At 40.5% G+C, this 21,215-nt stretch overlaps 1 protein-coding gene across 1 annotated transcript in view; it reads right to left on the reverse strand.

Moving 5' to 3' along the window:
• Positions 1–17,568: 17,568 nt before the first annotated feature.
• Positions 17,569–21,215, reverse strand: part of LOC128340283 (formin-1-like) — a 35,269-nt gene continuing 31,622 nt past the window's right edge. Inside the window, exon 3 of the mRNA XM_053285242.1 lies at positions 17,569–17,701. Coding sequence (XP_053141217.1) covers positions 17,655–17,701 — 47 coding nt within the window. The 3' untranslated portion in view covers positions 17,569–17,654. The remainder of the gene's footprint in view (positions 17,702–21,215) is intronic.

The following is a 21,215-nucleotide window of genomic DNA, read 5'->3' on the forward strand; positions in this document are numbered from 1 at the left end:
GTGGGGCCAGAGACAGGCCACCGCTGCTCCTGGTTAAAGGGGGGGCACTCTTCCCTCCTCGCCCCCAACCTCCCTGCAGCCATCTGCCAACACCGCAATTCTGCCATCTGCCAACAACTCCATTCTGCCACAGCAGTGGCGATATTTAGAGGCAAAAGGGGGGATTTCCCCTTGCACACACCCCCCCGCAGTGGCAAAAGCCTGTTTGCCTATGGGCGGTAAAGAGGTTAATCCACCCCTGAAACAGCCATCCTCAGCTTAGCTTCAGAGATGGCATAGAAAGTAAGGCCTGCTGGCTAGACTTCAGTGGTGAATGGGCTCATACAGGAATAGACAGTAATTAATGTATGAGGATGCCAGGTCTTGCAAAGGTTTAAAGGTTAAAATGAGCACTCTGAATTTGGCCCAGAAGTAAACTACCAACCTGGAAGCAAACTCCCAGCTACCATTAGAAGGCATGGAACAACATTCTGTACCTGCTGAAGCACTTAAATCATCTTCAAGGGCAGGCATACACACAGCACATTTCAGTAATCATGCCTAGAAGTTACAGAACCATGGACCATTGTGGTAAGCCACGACTTGTTGACAAATAACAAATCCAAGTAACAAATCTGCTTCTCAAGAAGCAAGAATCTCCTCCAAACCACAAATATTCCCTACTAGCATTTCCTACCTCTGACTGGTCTGAATTCAGTTTTAACCTAAACCCTATTCACACATTATATTCAGCACGTGTACAATCTATGTACAGTGTACAAAGGTACAAATATCCACATGCTATGTTGAATGCAGATACAGCAGCACTCTTTCTGTACCATTCGTTTAAGGACCTGTACCCACACTAACTTTTAAAATGAACACAAGCAGGCATGGAGGGAGCCAAGCAGTGGCCAGTGTTCTGCCGCTGGCACAGCCCCCCAGCCCTGCCCCTGCATCTGATGTATGACACAGGGCATGTTTAGCCATTCCCCCTGAATCATACATCAGACTCAGGGGGTGTGGCTTCATTCCCAAATGGGGCTGCGTGGCACAAAATCGAGCAAAATCGGCCAGGACAGTTGCTCTGGCCACCGATTTTGCTTGCAAACAGGGCCGTGCAGCCCCATTTGGGAGTGAAATCAGACCCCCGCATCTGAAGTCAGGCACGGGGGGCTTGTCTGGGGTCATGAGGTGCAGCCCCTGATTGGCGGTGCCCCGGGTTCTTTGAACCCATTCACCCATTGGTGGATCCGCCCCTGAACACAAGTATAGTCATTCAGACAAAAACATATATCTGTGTCAGACTCCCAGGGGACGAGGTGGGCTCCTAGCCCTTCCTGAACTCCAGAAGGACTGGAGCAAACCCCCCACCCCGCAATGTCAGCCTCAGGAACAGCCAGGGGAGGAGTTTAGCTTGTGACCTGAGTCCTCCTCCTGGCTTGCTGCATTCAGCCAGTTCCCTATCCTGGAGAACTCCTGGCTCCCATACTCAGAAGCAACCCCTCATCATCAGCTGCCTTGTCTTTAAATACCCCAGTGCAGAGCTGATAGGGCTTAAAGACTACTTCCAGCCCCACCCCCTCCCTGACCTTGCTTCTTGTTTCCCGCCACACCCAACCTAGCTGTCTCCCTAGAGCTATTTCCTGCAGCTCTCCCTGCCTTCCCTTCTACTGGGATCCAAGCAGCCTGGCCCCTTCTCATCCCCACTGCCCCCTAAAGGGAACAAAAGCCTCAGAGGAGGGATGCCACGCCCTTCTACAGACTCCAAAAGTCCACCCTAGTGACCAGGTAACATGGCATCCCGACAATATGCATACAGATTTCTGAACATAGGTACAACATTATGTCCGAATAGGGCTCTGGACTATGTTCATAAGGACAAGAGGCAATAAGTGGAGCCAGTGAGCACAATCCTGGTCCACACAGTGGCACACCTAGCTGATTTTGGTGCCTGGACTGCTACTGCTGCAAGACACCCCACCCCCCGACTGTAAGGCCTCTCCCTGCTGCCACCGCCACAAGGCCTGGCCATGCCGAACCACAGCTTTTCTGTAATTTTAGCTGCCATGTGTGGGGTGAGTCAAGCAGACCTATCCTCCTGTGGCAGCATCGACGGCAGATGGAGTGGCCGCTGGGCTGGCCTGTCCATCCAGCCCAGCAGCCCTCGAAAACTGTGAGGCACGCCTGCACAGTTTAAATTGCTCATTGCAAGCTCGTGATGTCTTAGGCTTGTGACGATCTATTCGTACTGCACAGGTGCGCCTCACAGTTTTCAAGGGCCGCTGGACCAGACGGACAGGCCCAACGGCTGCTTCGCCTACTCCTACCACTGCCACGGCGGGGAGGCCTGCTTAGCTCACCCCCTCTCATACACACACATGGCAGCTAAAATTATAGAAAATCTGTGGTTCAGCACAGCAGCGGAGCAGGTGCAGGGAGGCAGCAGGAGGCCCCCTGGTCTTTGGAGGCCCCCCCCCGGACTTTGGAGGGCACCAAATATCAAGTTTGTTGATATTAGAAATCAGGAGGTCGTCTTAAATTGGGAGTCCTTTTCCGTCTGACTAAATGTAGGTATAACTTGTTTTAACCTTTACTTTTTAAGGGGGTTGTCTTAAATTAAATCTTCTATTCGGGTAAATATGGTAAGAGTAAACCAGTTCAAATTGAGGTTTGGGTTCCAAAATACAGTATACTCAATTTCTGACCATTACACCAAGTATTGCCATATGATCAGTATTAATTAGGGCATAGCCATAGAGAGTTTTTTAACCACTTGAGTATTTCTAATCTGGGTGTGAAATTCGCTCCTAGCTTAAGAATCTTTTCTACCCACACCTAAGAACTGATTCAACATATGGATGTTATGCACATGAATGCATGATGGGGTTGACACAGTTTTCCAAAATGCCAACGAACCATTAGTAAGTAGAGGATCAGAAGTTTACAGAAAAACTGCAGTTCTCCCATCACAAATCTCCTTGATCAAGTGCAACAATAATAATTTAATCTAATGAAGGCAGCAACAATTATTATTAACCTGATTATATAATACTGTCATGAATCAGAGACTTTAAATACAATGCAACAGACTTTTACGTTTTATCCCCCATGTGGCTAGTTTTTACCCTTTGTGGCTATTTCAGTGTAATGTTCTGGGTCTTTCTTGATGATTGATTTTTAACAGTGTAAAGGTCAGAAACAGATCATACTGAAATTTTGTTTGCTCCCCATTCAACAACATTCCTGTTTAGGTTATGTTCACACAAACAGGAACTCAATTTAATAAACTCTTAACACACTGTTCTCGTATTAGGCTCACCAAAGGCCTTTAAGCCTATGGCATCCATGATTTTTCATCAGTCTGTAATCAATTTCAACTGCACTGCTACTAACTGAACAAATCGTGTGACCAAATCGTGTCACCAAACCTGCATGCTGAAATAATGTCAAATCTGGTTTTTACATTCAGTGGTAAAAACTTGTGCTGAACTGCTGAATCAGAACTGGCATAATGAGCCACATGATCTGCTCATCCAATGGCAGTGTTGTTGAAAGTCAACCTGGACTGATAACAGACCATGGCTGCTATGTGCCAAGAGGATAATATAGGTCCTGACAGTTGAGTTAAAGTGAGGAGGAACAGACATAGAGATTTTTCTTAAAGATTAGCATAACATCTTATTTTCGAACTATTCATCTTATTTCAACTTATTTCCGAACTATTCATTACCAGCACAAAGCCCACTCCAGGCTTCCCAGGATGAAAGCAAAGCAAATGAAACCTGTGACCCTTTAACTGGAAATGACAGAGATTGAACATGAGATCTTACAGTCTTACAAATGCAAATCTTGAATAACCCTACAGAAGTTTCAAATACTGTTTCCTCTCATTAAATGAACAACAGTACAGCACAATGCAGTTAAATAACGAGGGGGAAACGAAGCAGAAATGAGATCTAGCTAGCCTATTTTTCTTAAAATTAAACAAGATCTAGTGCCCTCTAGGGCTTGAAAGGCAAAGGTGCAGTAATGTTGTGATGTAGCTACTATGCATGAAGAAAGCTGAACAATTCAAACAATGATTAGGTAATTAAAGATGGTGAGGAGGAAGAGGACTGTGGGGTGTTTCTATCAGTTTATTGGGGGAGGATAATTAAGTAGTGGAATTAAATAAGGGTATAAATCACTTTGTGAAATACTTGCACTTGAATGGCAAGAGCTGATCTGCATTAGTAATCTATTCTATAACATTTTAGGCATCATAGATTGGTTTTATAAAAACAATGGGCACAATCCAGCCATTGAAAGAGAGTTAGGTACTTGTTTAATTTCCCCACTGAATTCATTAAAGCATTGAATGGGTTCATTCCCAATTATTTTATAGAAGAAATGTATAATAAATTTGCTATCTCATTTGTTCATTTAGCAAAGCATAGCCATTCTGCTCAGTCAAGGAATTTTGGAAGGAAAAGTTAGACACCCAAGAATCTAAATACTCAAATATTCCTAAAAAATAGACTGAGTTCCCCACTGCCTTGCAGGTGTGTGTGTGTGTGTGGGTGGGTGTGGGTGTGGTTGGCACATGGCAGTTGACAGTTGGCACTGTTCAATGACAGTAAAAATGAACAAAATATGTGCAATGAATCCTCACAGGGATTCATTATGAGGAAAAGTTATTATACACCAAAGAATCCAAATACTTGAAAAATAGTGACCACACATTTTTCTCCATAACTCCACTTCTACAAGGGCTAGAGCTTAGCTTTTTAAAAAACAAAATGAAAGCGGGGGATCCATTTTAGAGTTAGGATAGGGTGACTTTGAATCCCCATTATTTCCTATGGCAGAAATATACAAAATCAGTAAAAACTAAAAAAAAATTCATTAAAACTCAACCAAGTGCCCCAATGCCTTGAAATTTGGGTGGTAGGTGGCACCCATAGGGACCTACCCACCACCCAAATATGGTGCCCCAGGACCTTTATAAGTGGTCCGAATCAATCCAAATCCAAATTGATTTGAATTAAATTCAAATTGAATCTGGGGTGATTTGGAGGGGACAGATTCGGACACAAAACAAATCAGGGGTGATTCAATTCGGGCACAAATCAAATTGAAACAATTGATCCATGCAGATCCCTACTAATAAGTCCCACCCCCACCCTGTCCCCTAGTGCAGTATTTGTCTGCAGAAATTTTTTTTAGCACCTCAGCATATTTGGAGTGAGTGTGTATGTTTAACCCTTCCTCAACCATTTTCTCTATCGAAATCCCCCCAGCTCCAATTTAGTTTTGTTTTTAAAGTGAAAAGAGAAATCACTGATCTCTTTTGTAGAAGTACTTTAATTGCTAAGTAAATGAGTACTCCATGTATTCATTCATTCATTCATTCAACCTTACAGGATACAATCCTCTGGAGGGCAGATACAGCAGGTTTTATTTGGCAGAGGAATTTTTTTTTTTTAAAGCTTCCTCAGAAGTAACCCAGATACATCTAGTGCAGTTCAATGGAACTCAGTGCTAACTTTTCAGGGGAACTGTTTTTGCATTGCCCTAATTAAAGGAATTGAGCCACACTAGTTTTATATTTTATCACATTAATGGCTATATACAATAGAGATTATTAAATGAAAAGTTTAACATTTTAGTTAGCACTGTGTACTACCACTGATTTCAGTGAGAAAAGCTCAGCAAGTTAGCTCTCACACTGATGGGAACCTCAAAATAACCCCTGCTAACTTGGCAAAGAGGCACCTTTTAATGTGGTGATTCTCTTTATTTAGCAGGGGGAGAGTAACTGGCCCTATCTACACCGAGCACAGTACCTCCAGTGACTGTTGCTGGTGTCTATCATGTTTCTTTTTAGATTGTGAGCCCTTTAAGGACAGGTATCCATCTTGTTTATTTATTATTTCTCAGTGTAAACTGCCCTGAGCCATTTTTTGAAGGGTGGTATAGAAATCAATCAATCAAACAAACAAACAAATAAATAAACTGCTTGTTTAAGAAAAGCTCTGAAACCCTTAAGGAGCAGAATCAGCATGAAGATGTGGATATCCAATACAAGGTTTTTTTAAAATTGTTAGACAACATAAGTTGAAGAATAATTCATCATAGCAGGAACAGTAACATTTTGATATAGTTCAAGTTTTCATTCTAGATTTTTGTGTTCTGTTACAAAGGTTTTCCAGACTTTTAATTTCTGAACAAAAATATTTTCCATTGGTTTTTGTCTGGGCATGTTTCAACAAAGTTACAGAATATTTTCCACTTATTCTTTTAGTAGGGATAAATCAAAAGCAAAATTAAGGAACTCCCCTCCCCCAGTGAAAACCAGATTACTCCAGTCCACTGAAACTACTTCACTAAAAATATCCAATGACTTTTTCTTGGCCAGACTTAAAGGCTTCTCTCTGCCTCAAACACTGTCCATCATTCAGGCAATGCTGCTCGATACCTTATCCCCTTGAGATTTTGTGACACTATCCTTGCTTAGTTCTTTTTCTACTAGCGCTGCTCCCTGCAGAGATTACTCAATAACTATCATTAGCACTACTTTCTGATTTGCATGCCATTTAAACTCATGGTGGGATTAACAATTTTACTTGAACTGTTCTATTCCTAACAAATCTCTTATCTAAAGTTGAACCAGTATGGTATAGTGGCTAGAACATCTCTTTTGCTCACAAGAACCCCAGGTTCATATCTTTGCTCAGTTATCCAGTCCATGGGTGATCATGAGAATGCTGCCATCTCTCTTCCTAATCTACCTTTTGAGAGTTGTGAGACTAAGATGTTATTTTATGGTCTTAGGAGAAGGGCAGGTAATAAGGACACTGACACCTGGTTATTTCACTATCATCACACATCATCATCACACATCACACATCATCATCATCATCATCATCAAATAATAATTAATTAATTAACTTGTTTCTTAGTTGCCCCATAGTAAATTGTTCTCTTGGCAGCTCAGAACACAGCATTAAAACATCTAATAAAAACACACAACACATTAATTCACTACAGACCAAAAGATAGGGGTGGTGCAAAATACAATAAAAAGCAATTTAAAAAACCTTTTTTAAAAAATCAGTTTTAAAAATCAAATTCAAAAATCAAAAATTAAAAGGCTTGATTGAACAAAAAGGTCTTTACCTGGCATCTAAAAGAACAAAGTGATGGTACCAGGTGAACTTCACTGAGGAGGCTAGTCCATAAATGGGGTGCAACCACTGAAAAGGCCCTCTCCCTAGTAGCCACTAACCACACCTCGTTCGTACACTTACATACATTCTTACTTGCCCCATTTTGAGGGTTGAAGCTATTAAATATAACTTGAATGTATGAAAAATCTACTAGTAGAGTAGGTTAGGTAAAACCTACTCCTATCATATGCTAGTACATTGGACACCACCACACAAAGAAAGGCTTCCATGAACCTCCCTGCACTTTCCCCAGCAGCTCTCACAGAGGGCTTTACAGAGTCTTTCTTGAGGTTAAGCTATAGAACAGGCATCCCCAAACTGCGGCCCTCCAGATGTTGCTGAACTACAACTTCCAGCATACCCAGCCACAAAAAATTGTGTCTAGGGATTCTGGGAGTTGTAGTTCAGCAACATCTGGAGGGCCGCAGTTTGGGGATGCCTGCTATAGAAGATGGCAAAAGCCTAGAGATACACATATCAGGGAGTACATATAGATGATAAATACATGAATAAAATAACGGTGGCAATCTTCTGCAGTTTCTTTAAAATAACCATGGGATGGATGGGGTTCCACTGGGATCACAGTGCTGAGGTAACTTTAAAATTTTACCTACATCATTTTCTGAAATCGTCCCACTGATACTTCTGTTTGCATGAGAAAATATGCAGGTACCCATGTAGTACCGTGTTTCCTCTTAGGAGGTAACAGCATCTTTGAGGAAGGGGAATTTAGATGGGCAAGATGTGTGGGGAAAGGGTTAAATCCTCTCTCAAGTGTCATGGCCTTGATTCAACCCCTCCCCCAGAATTATTTTAACTAAAAAACAAAAACAAAACCAGAGGGGGATCCAATTAAGACTGCTCCCAACTTCACACAGGGCCAAGAAGGTGGAGACTGGATAATCTTTTGTTACTGCAAGAAGTTAAGTTGAAGTGCCAAGATGAATGAAAGAGTTTCTTCCAGAGAAATGTGATACCAGGTCTTATTATTCTCCATATGGGACTCCAGTAAAGCTTTCATGAGAGGATTGCTTATCTCAGAGGCCTCTAGGAGGAAGAGGAATCTGCAAAAACAGAAGGAATCTCTACTAAATGAGCTGAACTGATCAGAAATGACTCATAAGATGAACCTTCAAAGGACATATGGCAGAGTATAAAGGAGCTTCATAAACAAATGGATCTCAGAGAAGCAAAGGAGACACACAAGAACAGGATTTATGTAAAACAAAAACATTTTGAGAAGGGTAATAAACCTGACAAACTATTGGCATATCAGCTGAGAAAAGAACATGAGAAGAGAGTCATCACCTCCATTTGGAATGGGGAAGAGTTTGTTTCAAATATGGATAGAATGATGGACCAGTTTACAGGTTATTACTCTAAATTATACAGAAAAGAAACGATGGGTCTGGAGCAGATTGCACAGAAAATCTACAGACATTAGAGTTCACGGATAGACAGAAAGAATTGTTGAACAAACGAATTTCTGAGGAGGAAACAAGAGAGGCAATACATGGTTTAAAAAATAATACCCCTAGCCCAGATGGATTTTCTTTGGTTTATTACAAATATTTTCAAGAAATATTAATTAGCCCATTGACTCAGGAAATGAACGAAATACTACACAGCCATTCGCTGCCCTCCTTTTGGCAGGAAGCATTCATTTCTCTTATTCATAAGGAAGGGAAGGACGCAACTCGACCTGAATCATACAGACCAATTTCTTTGTTGAATGTCCATTATAAACTTTTTGTGGTGGTTCTGGCAAGAAGGCTGAAGGGCTTTCTGACTGATATGACACATCCCGATCAAACAGGATTTACACCAAAGAGATACATGAAAGACAACCTGAGATTTGCACTGAATGCAACAGATGATATTACAAAGAAGAAGAGTAAATCAGCAATGATTTTCTTGGATGCAGAGAAAGCATTTGATAATCTGGACTGGTCCTTTTTATTTAAGGTTCTGGAAAGAATGAACTGTGGACCAAATTTCCTCTCATTGATTCAAAGTATTATCAGGAGCAAACAGCAAAGATAATAGTGAATGGGATTCTATCCAAAGAATGTGCCATTAACAAAGGCACCAGACGCCCTCTTTCCCCACTGTTGTTCATCTTGGCTCTTGAACCTCTGGCAAAGAAGATCTGGCAGGAGTAAAGAATTTACGGAATTAAGTTGGCAAAGCAAGGGCACAAAATAAAATTGTATGCTGATGATGTGGTCCTTACAATTACCCGGCCAAAGGACTCCCTAGATGCAATAATGGAACGTATAAACCAGTACAGTAAAGTTTCAGGATACAAGATAAACAAAAGTAAAACACAGATTATTACATGGAACCTGTCAGCTACGGAATTACTGTATCTCAAAGACAAGACTGGATTTCAGATGATAGCAAAACCTATTAAATATCTAGGGATTAACCTAACAGGGAACAATAAAAACCTGTTCAAGAACAATTACCTACCAGTGTGGAATCTTATCTTAGCCAATTTAAATAGGTGGAAAAATCTAATTCTTTCTTGGCAGGGAAAGATAGCTGCAGTTAAAACGGATATTTTACCAAGAATGAATTTTTTATTTCAAATGATTCCAGTTAAGATTGAAGATAAAACGTTGAACACATGGCAGAGGCATATAAATTCCTTTATTTGGACTTTCAAGAAACCAATAATCAAGTTCAGGATTATGCAAGACGCAAAAGAACAGGGAGGATTAGCTGCCCCTAACTTGAAACTATACTACCATGCCAGTTGTTTGACATTGATCTAAGACTGGATCAAAGAACCGTACGGTTTGATTATGGACATGGAGGGATCAGATCTGATGGATGGACTACATACGTTTTTATGGACTAACATAAAAAGAAATGACCAGGAAATAAAGTCCCACACAATCAAGAACAGTCTGTTAAGTGTCTGGGATACAGTAAATATAAGAAAAGGTTCAGTCCCGATCTATCACCTTTGGCTTCTATATTAAACTTTTTTTTTTTCATGAAGAAGAAAAATCTAAGAAGTTTGACCTTGGGAGAGAAAAGGCATATAGTATGCTAAATTTAACTACTGGAAAAGCAAAACCTAAATCTATTCAAACTCTCACTTTGGAATGGTCCGAGGAACCTTCATGGTATAAATATTTACAAATTAGTTTGTTTGTGCAGAAAGAAATACAAAAATAAGGTGGGAAGCTCAGAGACTTAACAGAATTTGAAGTATTAATAACCACAAATGTTGAGCATTTATTGGGATTGATATACAAGTTGCTGTTCAAATACAATTCAGAAACAGAACAGATTAAAGACTGCATGATTAAGTGGATGCAAAACTTAAACAAGACAATTGATATTCAACGATGGGTATCAATGGAAGGTGAATATTAAATTTACAGCAAAAAGTACCTTAAGAGAGAATTGGTATAAAATGTACTTTCATTGGTACATTACTCCTGTGACCATTAGAAAGATGGACAGCAATTATCCAGGAGATTGCTGGAAATTCAAGAATCTTGTGAGGACCTTTTATCACTTGTGGTGGACTTGTGGCAAAGCACAACAATTTGGGGGGTGGTGGTGGTTCATTTTAAGATGCAACAAATTTTAAATATAATTTTTCCTTATTCACCAGAGCTCCCCCCCCCCTAAATATGACTAAACCTGGTATACCTACTAAATATATGGAGTTGTCCTTATATATGATTACTGCCACTAGGATTCTTTATGCCACCAACTGATAGTCACAAGCAATCCCAACCTTGCATGAATGGTTCCTAAAGCTATGGGAATAAGCCTCGATGGCTAATGTCACTGCTTATTTGCAGAATAACTCAGATGAAACATTTGCGTTAACATGGGAACCTTTCATAAATTACAATATAGTACAGGGTCAACATCCACATCCAAGATTTGGCTTTTTCTAATACTGAGGGTTGACTACTGTATTATTTATATCTTATATTTTTCTGTAATATCTGTTGTGGGGGCGAAGGTGGGCAAGGTGGGCAAAGGGTAGAAGTGGAATCTTGGAGTGTCATACGTTATATGTCACATGTAACTGTTGGACGTTCAAGAGACGTTAACGCAATCATGCCATTTAAAAAAAATCTTCTTAATAAATAAATAAATAAAGACTGCCCCAACCTCTCATCCAGGTTGGCCCTAGGACTACTATAGATTTACCTGCTCTATACTGTCTACCCTACTTAAGTTATTTTATTGAATTGCCACCTTCTCTGTTCATTTTTGCCCTAACCATTTTACATGGGCATGAGCGATGCCATTTTTGTGCACGTTATACCTATATCACTCTTAACACTAAATAAACTACAGGGTTTTTGGTTTTTTAATTGGAAAGTATCATGACAAAGGTTCATTGTATGGTGCAGTAAATCATATTTGTTCCAGGAAACAGTCACATGGAGAGTATGAATTAAATGTTACTTCCTCTATTTTGCCATATCATAGGATCAGACCATCAAACACTGAAAGGGGAATGCCATAAAGCTGAATGATAAAAGTGTTTGAGGGGTTTGAGAAAGCAAATGAGTGTTTGCCATAAATTTTCTCTTTGTTTTATACCAGTTTTCTTGTTTTTGTTTTTTGCATAACTACCTTGCAAGAGAACAATATGAGTGTATAGCTGGGGGGCCATTTGCTAATAGCACATTTTGGAACACAGCCTGAAAAGCCTGCTTAACAGGCAGGGCAACAGTTCTCTTCTGATATTACACTACTCACATAAGCAATTAATTGCACAATTGAGCCTACTGGATTATCATCTGACCTGTCTCAAAGGTCTCTCACTATGTGTCGGACAGAGGAAGAGGGGTGTGTGCATGGGGGTGTTCAGACAAAATACTGACATGTAAAAGTCCTTTGAGAACAGGAAGTTATCTTCTTTCTTTTTCTATGTAAACCACTTTGTGAACCTTTGAATATGAATATAAATAAATAATAATAATAATTAAAAATGGGTTAATGTAGTGACATTCATGTCAAAAACTGTTTTGAGAAGCAGGGCTTAAATTTATAACTTAACACATTTGTGTCTTCCTCTGTTAATTATAATGAAATTGAAGGATCTGAATCAAAACAGTTTAACAAACCAGTCTTTATAAAAGTTTGCCAAACCTGTTTTACTAGTACAGGGTATGGAAGTTCCCTCAGACACTCCTTACTAGACACAAAGCCATTAACCAAGTGCCAGTAAAACAAAAGCGTATTATGTAATTACTGTGCACTCTACAAGTTAAATTAGGGCACTATTTAAACAGTATGTAGCCAACCTGAAAATGAGCTATCATTTGATACTCCAGCCCAAAGTCTCCCCAGATTAGAAGAATAGCTAATCTGAGAATTTCTTCCCTTCTATCATACCTTTATCCAGCTTGTGTCACACTTAAACGTTTTCACAAGGTCCCAAAGAAGATCAGCGATGATTCTTCTATTGATTTCTCTCATTGAGGGGTAGTATTCAGTACATCACAGCTGCATATTTATTATACCTCTCTTTATTATTTATCACTTTATCTTTTATACGTCAATATTTTCTTAGGAAATTATCTATTCATTTTCTAATGAGGTGGTATACAATGAGATTGGAATCTGACTAGCTATAAGTGAAAATAAACCATATAATAAAGTATATTCTTTTATCACATTTTACATGTTTGCTTGCATGTGGAACATAGTGGAATAGCGATATCCCTCCATTTGAATGGGATAACTAAGACAAAGATTAGGATCCCCAAATCAATAACACAGCTAGCACTGAGTGCCATGATGGTTAGTCATAGAAATGCTCTCACCTGAGTTAGTTTGACGGACTCTAGGCAACAGGATGCCCCTGCATCTAAATATTTATTTTAAATTTAATTTCTGGTGCTCCTAATATTTTTGCCCCTTCATTACACAGGGCTGCACTTAAATATCTCATAGTAGCTTCAGAAACTGATTCTGGTACCTAGGCATTTGAAATACATTTTAATTATCATCATGAGCGTGTTCTTCCTAAAGTCTTGGCAACAGAAATTAACCACACAGGGTCTAACTATATTCAGCAGTGAAAACAGGTTGTGAAAGGCAGATACAGGGTATCTGAAAAACACTATGGAGTTTGTGAGGGGTGGGGAGATTGCCCATGATCACCACTGGCTTAGAGTACTAGAAAAACTTGGGAATGCTGGAAAAACATGTTGTCGTCTGTAACTGTTGAGCAGACTATGGGTCTAGACATCTTCACAGTGTCCGCAAACACACTCCTCTGTGCCAAGTACTGTAAAGAGAAGGGGAAGTGGGGGAGGGACTCCTTGCTTTCCAAATAAACAGCCAGGGAATAACACTCTCTGGATTATAACTAGTGCAGATGTGTGATTTCTGGCACACTAGCAGATGGTTTAAGAGAGAAGCAGATCTTCTGTCATTTGCACTGGGATATGGAGGTGGTGAGAAACAGTGGGAGCCCTCTCCTGCTACTCAGAAAGGATTCTTGTTGCTCCTTAAAGGTAAAGTGTGCCATCAAGACAATTTCGACTCCTGGAGCCCACAGAGCCCTGTGGTTTTCTCTTGTAGAATTCCTTACCTTCTCAAAAATTCCAGTAGAAATAAGACCCATGAGGAGGAGATCTGAGCAGTGCTGGGTGTCCTGTTTGCCAGAGGGCTGGGGGTACTTGCCACTAGCAAACTGGCAAGTGGATTTGTAGACGCCTGTTCTTATACATGATAAGCAATTGGGGGCATGATCTGTTATCCAAAAGCAGCATACAAATAAAGCAAAGAATATTGCTCCCTCAAATATTCCAGGATGGAGAATTTGGCAATTCAGTATTCTGGGCATGCAAAAATTCAGAGCAGCAAAAATTCATCAGTTTACCAAGGAAAATAATCTGGATCAATATGTGCACTGCAATGCCACCATTTCCCACATCCTGACTTGCTTCTGCGGATAGTACCTCTCCTTTCCCATTACTTGATGCACTGGAAATCCCAGCCCTTATTATATTAAAAGGTTAGTGAGCTAGCTCCTTCAATTATACTCAGCAAGAGCTGCTTAACACCTAATATAAGGTTACCTTTGTGGAATCCAGGATTCTTTAGGACACTACAGAAACACATGTCATGTCTTCGTAAACTGGAACGGGTCTTTCTCCACTGCAAGCACGTTTTCAGCTGTTCTCCTTCTTTGGAAAGGGAGCATCTTGAGAAAGAACTCATCTCTCCTCAAGAGAGTCTATTTCAGCTACTTTGAATAAAATAAAATATCCAAACTGTCCATACGGACACTCTCCCCTCTCTACACTCTCCTTCTAGAACTGGATACTGAATCATCACTATGACAAGCAGCTCTTAAATCCCAAACTAAGTCAACACCCAGGCCTTTATAGCTGCTGTTTTCTAAAACTTGGTCTCAAATGCGTAGTTATATTGAAACACCTCTTCATTCTTCTGTGGTGATATAATTATCATACTGGGAAAGATCCTGGGAACATTCACACAACTGCATGCGCAGTCGGGTGGGCAGGGGGAAAGGCAGGGTTCAACCTACCTTCCCCCAGACAATCGCTTTGAGCCCCTGCAGTGTGCAAGCCACACACTCACATGACCAGCGCTGCTGAGAACGGCACAGATAACTATCCATGCTGCTCCCGGCAGCATGGATAAACAGAGGCTGGGACTTGTCGTCCTGGCCTCTGAGAATCCCAAAGTTCATTGTGCACCAAGTGCAGGGCACTGGAAGATTCCTCCATGGGATGGGTGCTCTAGGCACATCTCTGTGTAAGTGCAAACTGCAAGCAGCTCGTGCTGACACACAATCCCAAGAGTTGGATTAAGGGCATGTTTGTGGCCCCTAATCTTGGCTAAGAGCCAGGCTTCGGTGCTGGGTTTAGTGTCACAGCACCTCCAGGATCCGTGTGGATCCTGCCAGTTCTCACAGGAAGCTAAGCCCAGGCTTGGCTGCTTAAGCCTGGGCTTGGCTGCTCGTGAGAACAACCTCACTGTGTGGGTCTGGGAACTAACAGGCCTTTTCATTGATTAGCAAATAGCATCCAAAGTACTTAGCATTATCTGGATTCACAGCTCATTTTAAGAAGAAAATGTCACTTCATGTATTATTCATCTTTCCAAGAGCCCTACAAGGTAGGGGCACTATTCTCATTTGGCAGTATTTTGGGGACTTGCCAAGGGCAACCAAGAGTCCATGATTAAATCTGATTTAAATCCAGACTTCCCATTTCAAGCACACTAACCACTGAAATCTATGCATCTCTGGGTGTGTATATGAAGGTGTCAACCCTTTTCTCTTTAATTCAGTCATAGCAACTACCTTTAATGACTCTAACCGCAAGGCTGAACCACTGTAATACTATGTGGAGTTATCTAGAAGCTTCAGCAGGTGCAGTATACAGCTCCCCATCTACAGATGGGGCTACTTGAATGTGGCTTTGAATGGGACAATTGGAGCTCACAAACTTGTTGTATGCTTCTGTTTGGTTCTCTCTCAAACCTTTACCGTACTAGATTTTCAAATATGGGCTGGGTCCACACAATCACAAGGATCCTGGTTAAAAGGTTAATCAGAATTAGTGAGTTCTGTGGAGCTAATTGTGAGAACCCAGAATTTCAGGGTTCCAGAATATTTCCAGAATAGATAACCTCATAGACAAACCTACGAGACAACCACATTTGGAACACTGTGTACAGCTTATGTTGCACCATGTCAAAAAGGAGATTGTAAAGTTGAAAAAGAGCAGAAAGGGGTAATCAAAATGACCAGGGAACAGAGCATTTTCCCTAAGAGGCAATTTCCCCTAAATGGCAAGGGGAAAGGGGGCTCCTTAGCTTCAGGGTTGGGGTGGAGGAAGGATTACAAAATAATGACATGATGGGGATTTGTAAAATATGCATGGCGTGGATAGAGAGATGTTTTCTTCCTCTCATAATACTAGACTTCAGGGTCATCTCATGAGATTGATTGGCCATAGATTTAAGACAGGCCAAGGAAAGTACTTATTCCCACAGCATGTAATTAACTGATGAAATTCACTGCCAAAAGATGTGAAGTTCAATAGTTTAGTTGGCTTTAAAAGGGGAGCAGGCACATTCATGGATAATAAACAGATCAATGGTTATGAGTTATGACAGATATATAGCACCTCCAAATTCAGAGGTGGTGTGCAAATGAATACAAATTACTGAGAAGTAACATTGGGAGAGGGCTATTGCTCTCAAGCCTTGATTGTGGGCTTCTTGGAGGCATCTGGTTGAAGACTGTGGGAAGCAGTATGCTAGATTAGATGAGGTTTGTGTCTAATCCAGCAGGGCTCTTCCAGGGGCACGTGGACAAATTTTTCCAAGCGGGTCAAAGTACATACATAAAAATAAAAGATATAAATAGAAGTCCAAATGCATATAAGGCCATGAATCCAGCGGGACAACTGCCCCCCCAGTGCTCCCCCAGTTGATGCCCATGGGCTCTTCTTATATTCTTAATATACATTTATGCTGCCTTTAATATCAGTATAAAGTCTCCCACTCCATTTAGTTAGTGAGTACATCTGCCTGAGGCCACTTCTTCCAGCTCTAAACAAATTAGCACATGTATTGAAAACTGTTTACCAAACAACATGCATATACCAGAATATTATTTAAAGAACTACTTGCAGCCCACAAAAACCAAAATGCAGAAGCTATTTAAAAAACAGAAAACCAAAATAAAACATTGCTAATTATGAAATGTGGGAGAACATTCCAGCTTCTGAGGAAGATCAGAAAGCTAACAATTTTCAAATGGATTAACTGGCAAGGTAACAAGGGCCCCCTGCCAAGAAAATTCTTCTTTGCCCTCAAGAATCTTGGATAAGCCCCTGCGACATATAAAGAACAATTAGTTTGCAATGCTTCTCCATTAGCACCCATAGTACTATAGGAATTGTTTTAAGAAAGTTCTGTGTGATCAGGGTACACTTTATTACTGGATCTATGAAAGCCAACTACCCCACAAACAAAACTGCCATTATAGGTAGTAACCGGAGAAAGAATTATGACATCTAGAGCTCCAGACATGCACACTTTATGATTGACATGGCTTTATGATGATCTCAATTATCTATCACGTGAAAGCCTGACCATGGAAAACTCCATTGCCTGTCAGTGATCACTGATGATTTTTATAATCTTGTCTTTAAATTTTATTGTGAGCCACACTGAGATTTTCTTAATGAAAGGTGGGGCATAAATTTAACTATAAAATAAAATAAATAAATGTGCATGCCGCAATTTCACGGGAGCAGAGAATAACCACAAAACGTGCTACAAAATGCAGTTGATACTCTACACTCTTTGTTTCTTCCTTTCTTTTTAAAGCAAAGTTCTCCCCCTTGAGTCTGTGATGATATGCTTGAAAGGCTGTCGGAAATGCCCACCATATCATCTGAGAAGTCAGAACTGCTGCTGAAGTAGTTTTCAAGACATTGGGGCCTGGATGTCAGTACATTGCATCGCATAGCTCTCTGTCCCTTCCCATGAACAGAAAAAACAAAATAATTTTAAAAATAAATAAATGGTAAAAATGACACATACTCATAGTATAATAATATAAAGGAAATATTATATTTCCATAATATAAAGAAAATATTGCAAATACCATTTGCATAATGTATATACCAATTCGGCTTTTCCTGGCACAGATTTCAGATTGCATAGGTGCATTTTTTTAAAGCATGGAGAATACACTTTATTTAAAGGGCATCTTTTCATACTACTGTTTGCACTCAGGTTCCATTTACAACCCATCACACATCAGTGGAGAATTTGTATATTATTTACCCCTTTTCCTTTACAAAGATATGTTTGATGCAGTAAGGAAATGATCAGGTCCCATGTATCTGAAACATCTGAAAAGGGAATGCAATAAATAATAAAAGATCTGTGAATACAACCGGAGTATAATCTGAGGAGAAATTCTGCTGCATGAGTATAGGAACATAGGGAGCTGCCTTATACCAAGTCAGGCCATTGATCCCTCTAGCTCAGTATTGTCTACACCAGGGCTGCTCAACTTCAGTAACAGTCTATTCCTCACCTCTTTGCAGTCTCGCTGACTGTTTACAGTACGAGATGCTTCAGGAAGCTTACAACATTTGCAAATATTTGCCTATTCTGGGAAAGATAGTGAGGTAAGCGTTGACCATTTGTTTTATACTCTCCCATTCAAAACACAGGACTTGATCACAGCAGTTTCATTTTTTCTTTTTGTATGGGGTTTTTGTAATTGAAATAACATCTAGGTAATTGGACCCAAAACCGAATAGCTGAGTACGGACTATGAATTAAGGCAAATTCACAGGCTACAACATTTTTTGTTTGAGCAGATGCAGGAGTCTGAACTGCTCAAAGTGAGGTCTAAACTAGCAAGCAAGGTCAGATCATGTTATATATTTTCAAAGAGCCACTAAGGAGAAGAATTATGTAACTTTAGAAAACAAACTAGCATTAGTCAAATTTGGCCTAGCTAAACAGCACTGTAGCCAGCAGGATGCCCAAGAAACAACCGGCTCAGACATTTTAAAATATGTTTGTCATTGGCTGCTGTCCTGTGCAATTATATTATACAACACAGGGAGGCATAACCCTCACTTTTGAAAGTTCAAGTTCTAACAAGAAAGAAGTTCATTACCAGATCACATGTTCATCACATAAGATTATTTTTCAGTGACATGAAGTGCAGAAATGTAAGCAAAATACTGCAGCATTAGCCAAAATGCAGTTTGCCACTGCATTTATTGTACTAAAGATAAAAGAAAACAATAACAATGCCAAAAACTTATCAGAATCCCATTATTTACCAAGCACATCTTTCAATAAATCCTGAAAACTACTCACGATTTGTAATCTAACATAATAAAGGATGGATATAAAATAAAACAATAACCTATTTCAGCACTAAATAACTTGAATGTAAAAATATTTAAAGGCATTTCAAATAGTCCCTCAATTTATATATGGAAAGCCTATGTGGTTGTCTTGTTTGTCTAAATGGGATGTAGTGCATCGTTGAATGGGTGAAAGTAAATCAATGTATTATCTCCTTTATATTTAAAAGCCTTAAGATGTATGTTGTGCATCCCATGGTACGTGGCACCATGGTACGTGGCATGGTACGTGGCACCCATGGTATGTGGTGTCTTGCTAGAGTTGTCCAGAGGAGAGAGATGGCATGGAGCAGGGCTGAGCGGTGAACCAGCTGCTGAAAAGGAGGTAGTGCTGCGGCAACAAGGAAGGAAAAAGAAGAGGCATTGAGCAGCAGCCTCCGTCGCCCTGCTGAGTCTCCTCGTGACAGGGTGGAAGAGTGCACTGAGGCCCGTCCATGCCAGACAGAAGGAAGCCCTGGATAGGCTGTTCTCCTACTTGGCAGGGTGATGGAGGCCAGCCCTCGGTGTGCTCTCCCAACCAAATCGGCCATCCTCCTCATGAGGAAACTCAGCAGGGCAACGCAACGTAGTGGAGGCTGCCGGTAGGAGCCGACCTAGGCTGCCGTGATGCTGTTCTCCCTATGAAGAGGAGGGCGAGGCTGGAGGATGAGTGAGGACAAAAGAGAGAATGGGGGGAGAGCGAAAGTTGAGGGGAGTGAAAGAGTTGTGTGCAGGGGACAGTGAGAGAGTTGTGTGTGGGAGAGAGTGAGAGTGTGTGGGGGAGAGCAAGAGGGAGAGAAAGTTGTGTGTGTAGGAGAGAGAGCGTTCGGGGGGGAGAGAGTGCGTGAGAGAGAATTGTGTATGGGGGAGTAGGGAAGGTTTCGCCACATTTGCTGCCATTCTGGATGGCAGAATGTGGCTTAAGGAGGGGGAAAGCAGGGCTGAGAGCTGGATTGTCCATGGAGGGGTGAGAGACAGAGAATTAGGGCGCAAGTGTTCTGTGCTGCCTAGTTATTATTATTACTGTTATTGCTGTTGTTTTATTGTATTATTTTTAATGCTGAACTACGGCAACGTATGCTAAATAAATTGTTAGTATCAAAAAAAATTCTTGCACTCTCTGGTGCTTTCCAGTTACCCTCTCAACACTGGCAAAATGCTTCGGTTTGGGCAAATCGCATTCAAAACGTAAATAGCAAAGTGGGGAGCAGTCTTGTGAAAACTAACAACCAGAAAATACAGCAACCTTTTTACACTGGACATACAACGTTATAGCAATAGATTGCAGTGAATACATCCAAAACAAGGCATCGGAAATGTGAATGGCACCCTGCTGTCAGCATTGGGACTGCAATGTCACAACACAGGAAGAGCGGAAGCACACTTCAGAGATACATCATGACCCCAGTGCAGGGTCTAATCTGGAAAGTGCCAATGCAACAGTAAGTTTCTGAAACATTTACCCATACTTTCTTCAAGCAAAAGTTACTGTCTTGTGAACTATTTATTTTCCTTCCATCATAAAAGTCTAATTACTTGCGCTTCGTCACATTTTCTACAAACATGAAATTGACCCAAAAGATCAAGGATAGTTAAAGTCATTTTCCAGAAAATCCTAACACAGTCTACTGACTTCTTAAGCTCAATTAACTAGATGCAGTAGCTCTATCACACTGATTTAAATTGCTTTTGAATATAATTCTCACATCTTTATTAAGAAGAAACCAAGTTAGAACAAGTATGTAAGTAATGAATTTTGTAGCACATATCTTAAAATAAAAAAAAAAAAATTCAAAAATGATGAGTGGTTATAAAAATAATTATTCTGAAGCCTCAGTCCAAATCTGTAAGGCTGGATGCAGTCATGTGTCATTTAGAAGAATAATATAGTTCCCACTGAACTCAGCATTAGTTAAGAGGAACAGTTCACAAAAACTTTTATTAGTATTAGTTCTCAGCGTTGGGTGGTATAGGATGCCATCCCACCTGTATCATACTGATAAAGAGAGAAAGCTAAGACAAGCCTGTCTTTTTCAGGAGCTTTATTTCAATTATAACAGGCCTGGAGCGTTTCTTATGACATCATCAAACCCTTCCCGTAGATAGGCCTTTA

This window comes from Hemicordylus capensis, chromosome 1 (genome assembly GCF_027244095.1).
Source record: "Hemicordylus capensis ecotype Gifberg chromosome 1, rHemCap1.1.pri, whole genome shotgun sequence".
NCBI lineage: Eukaryota > Metazoa > Chordata > Lepidosauria > Squamata > Cordylidae > Hemicordylus > Hemicordylus capensis.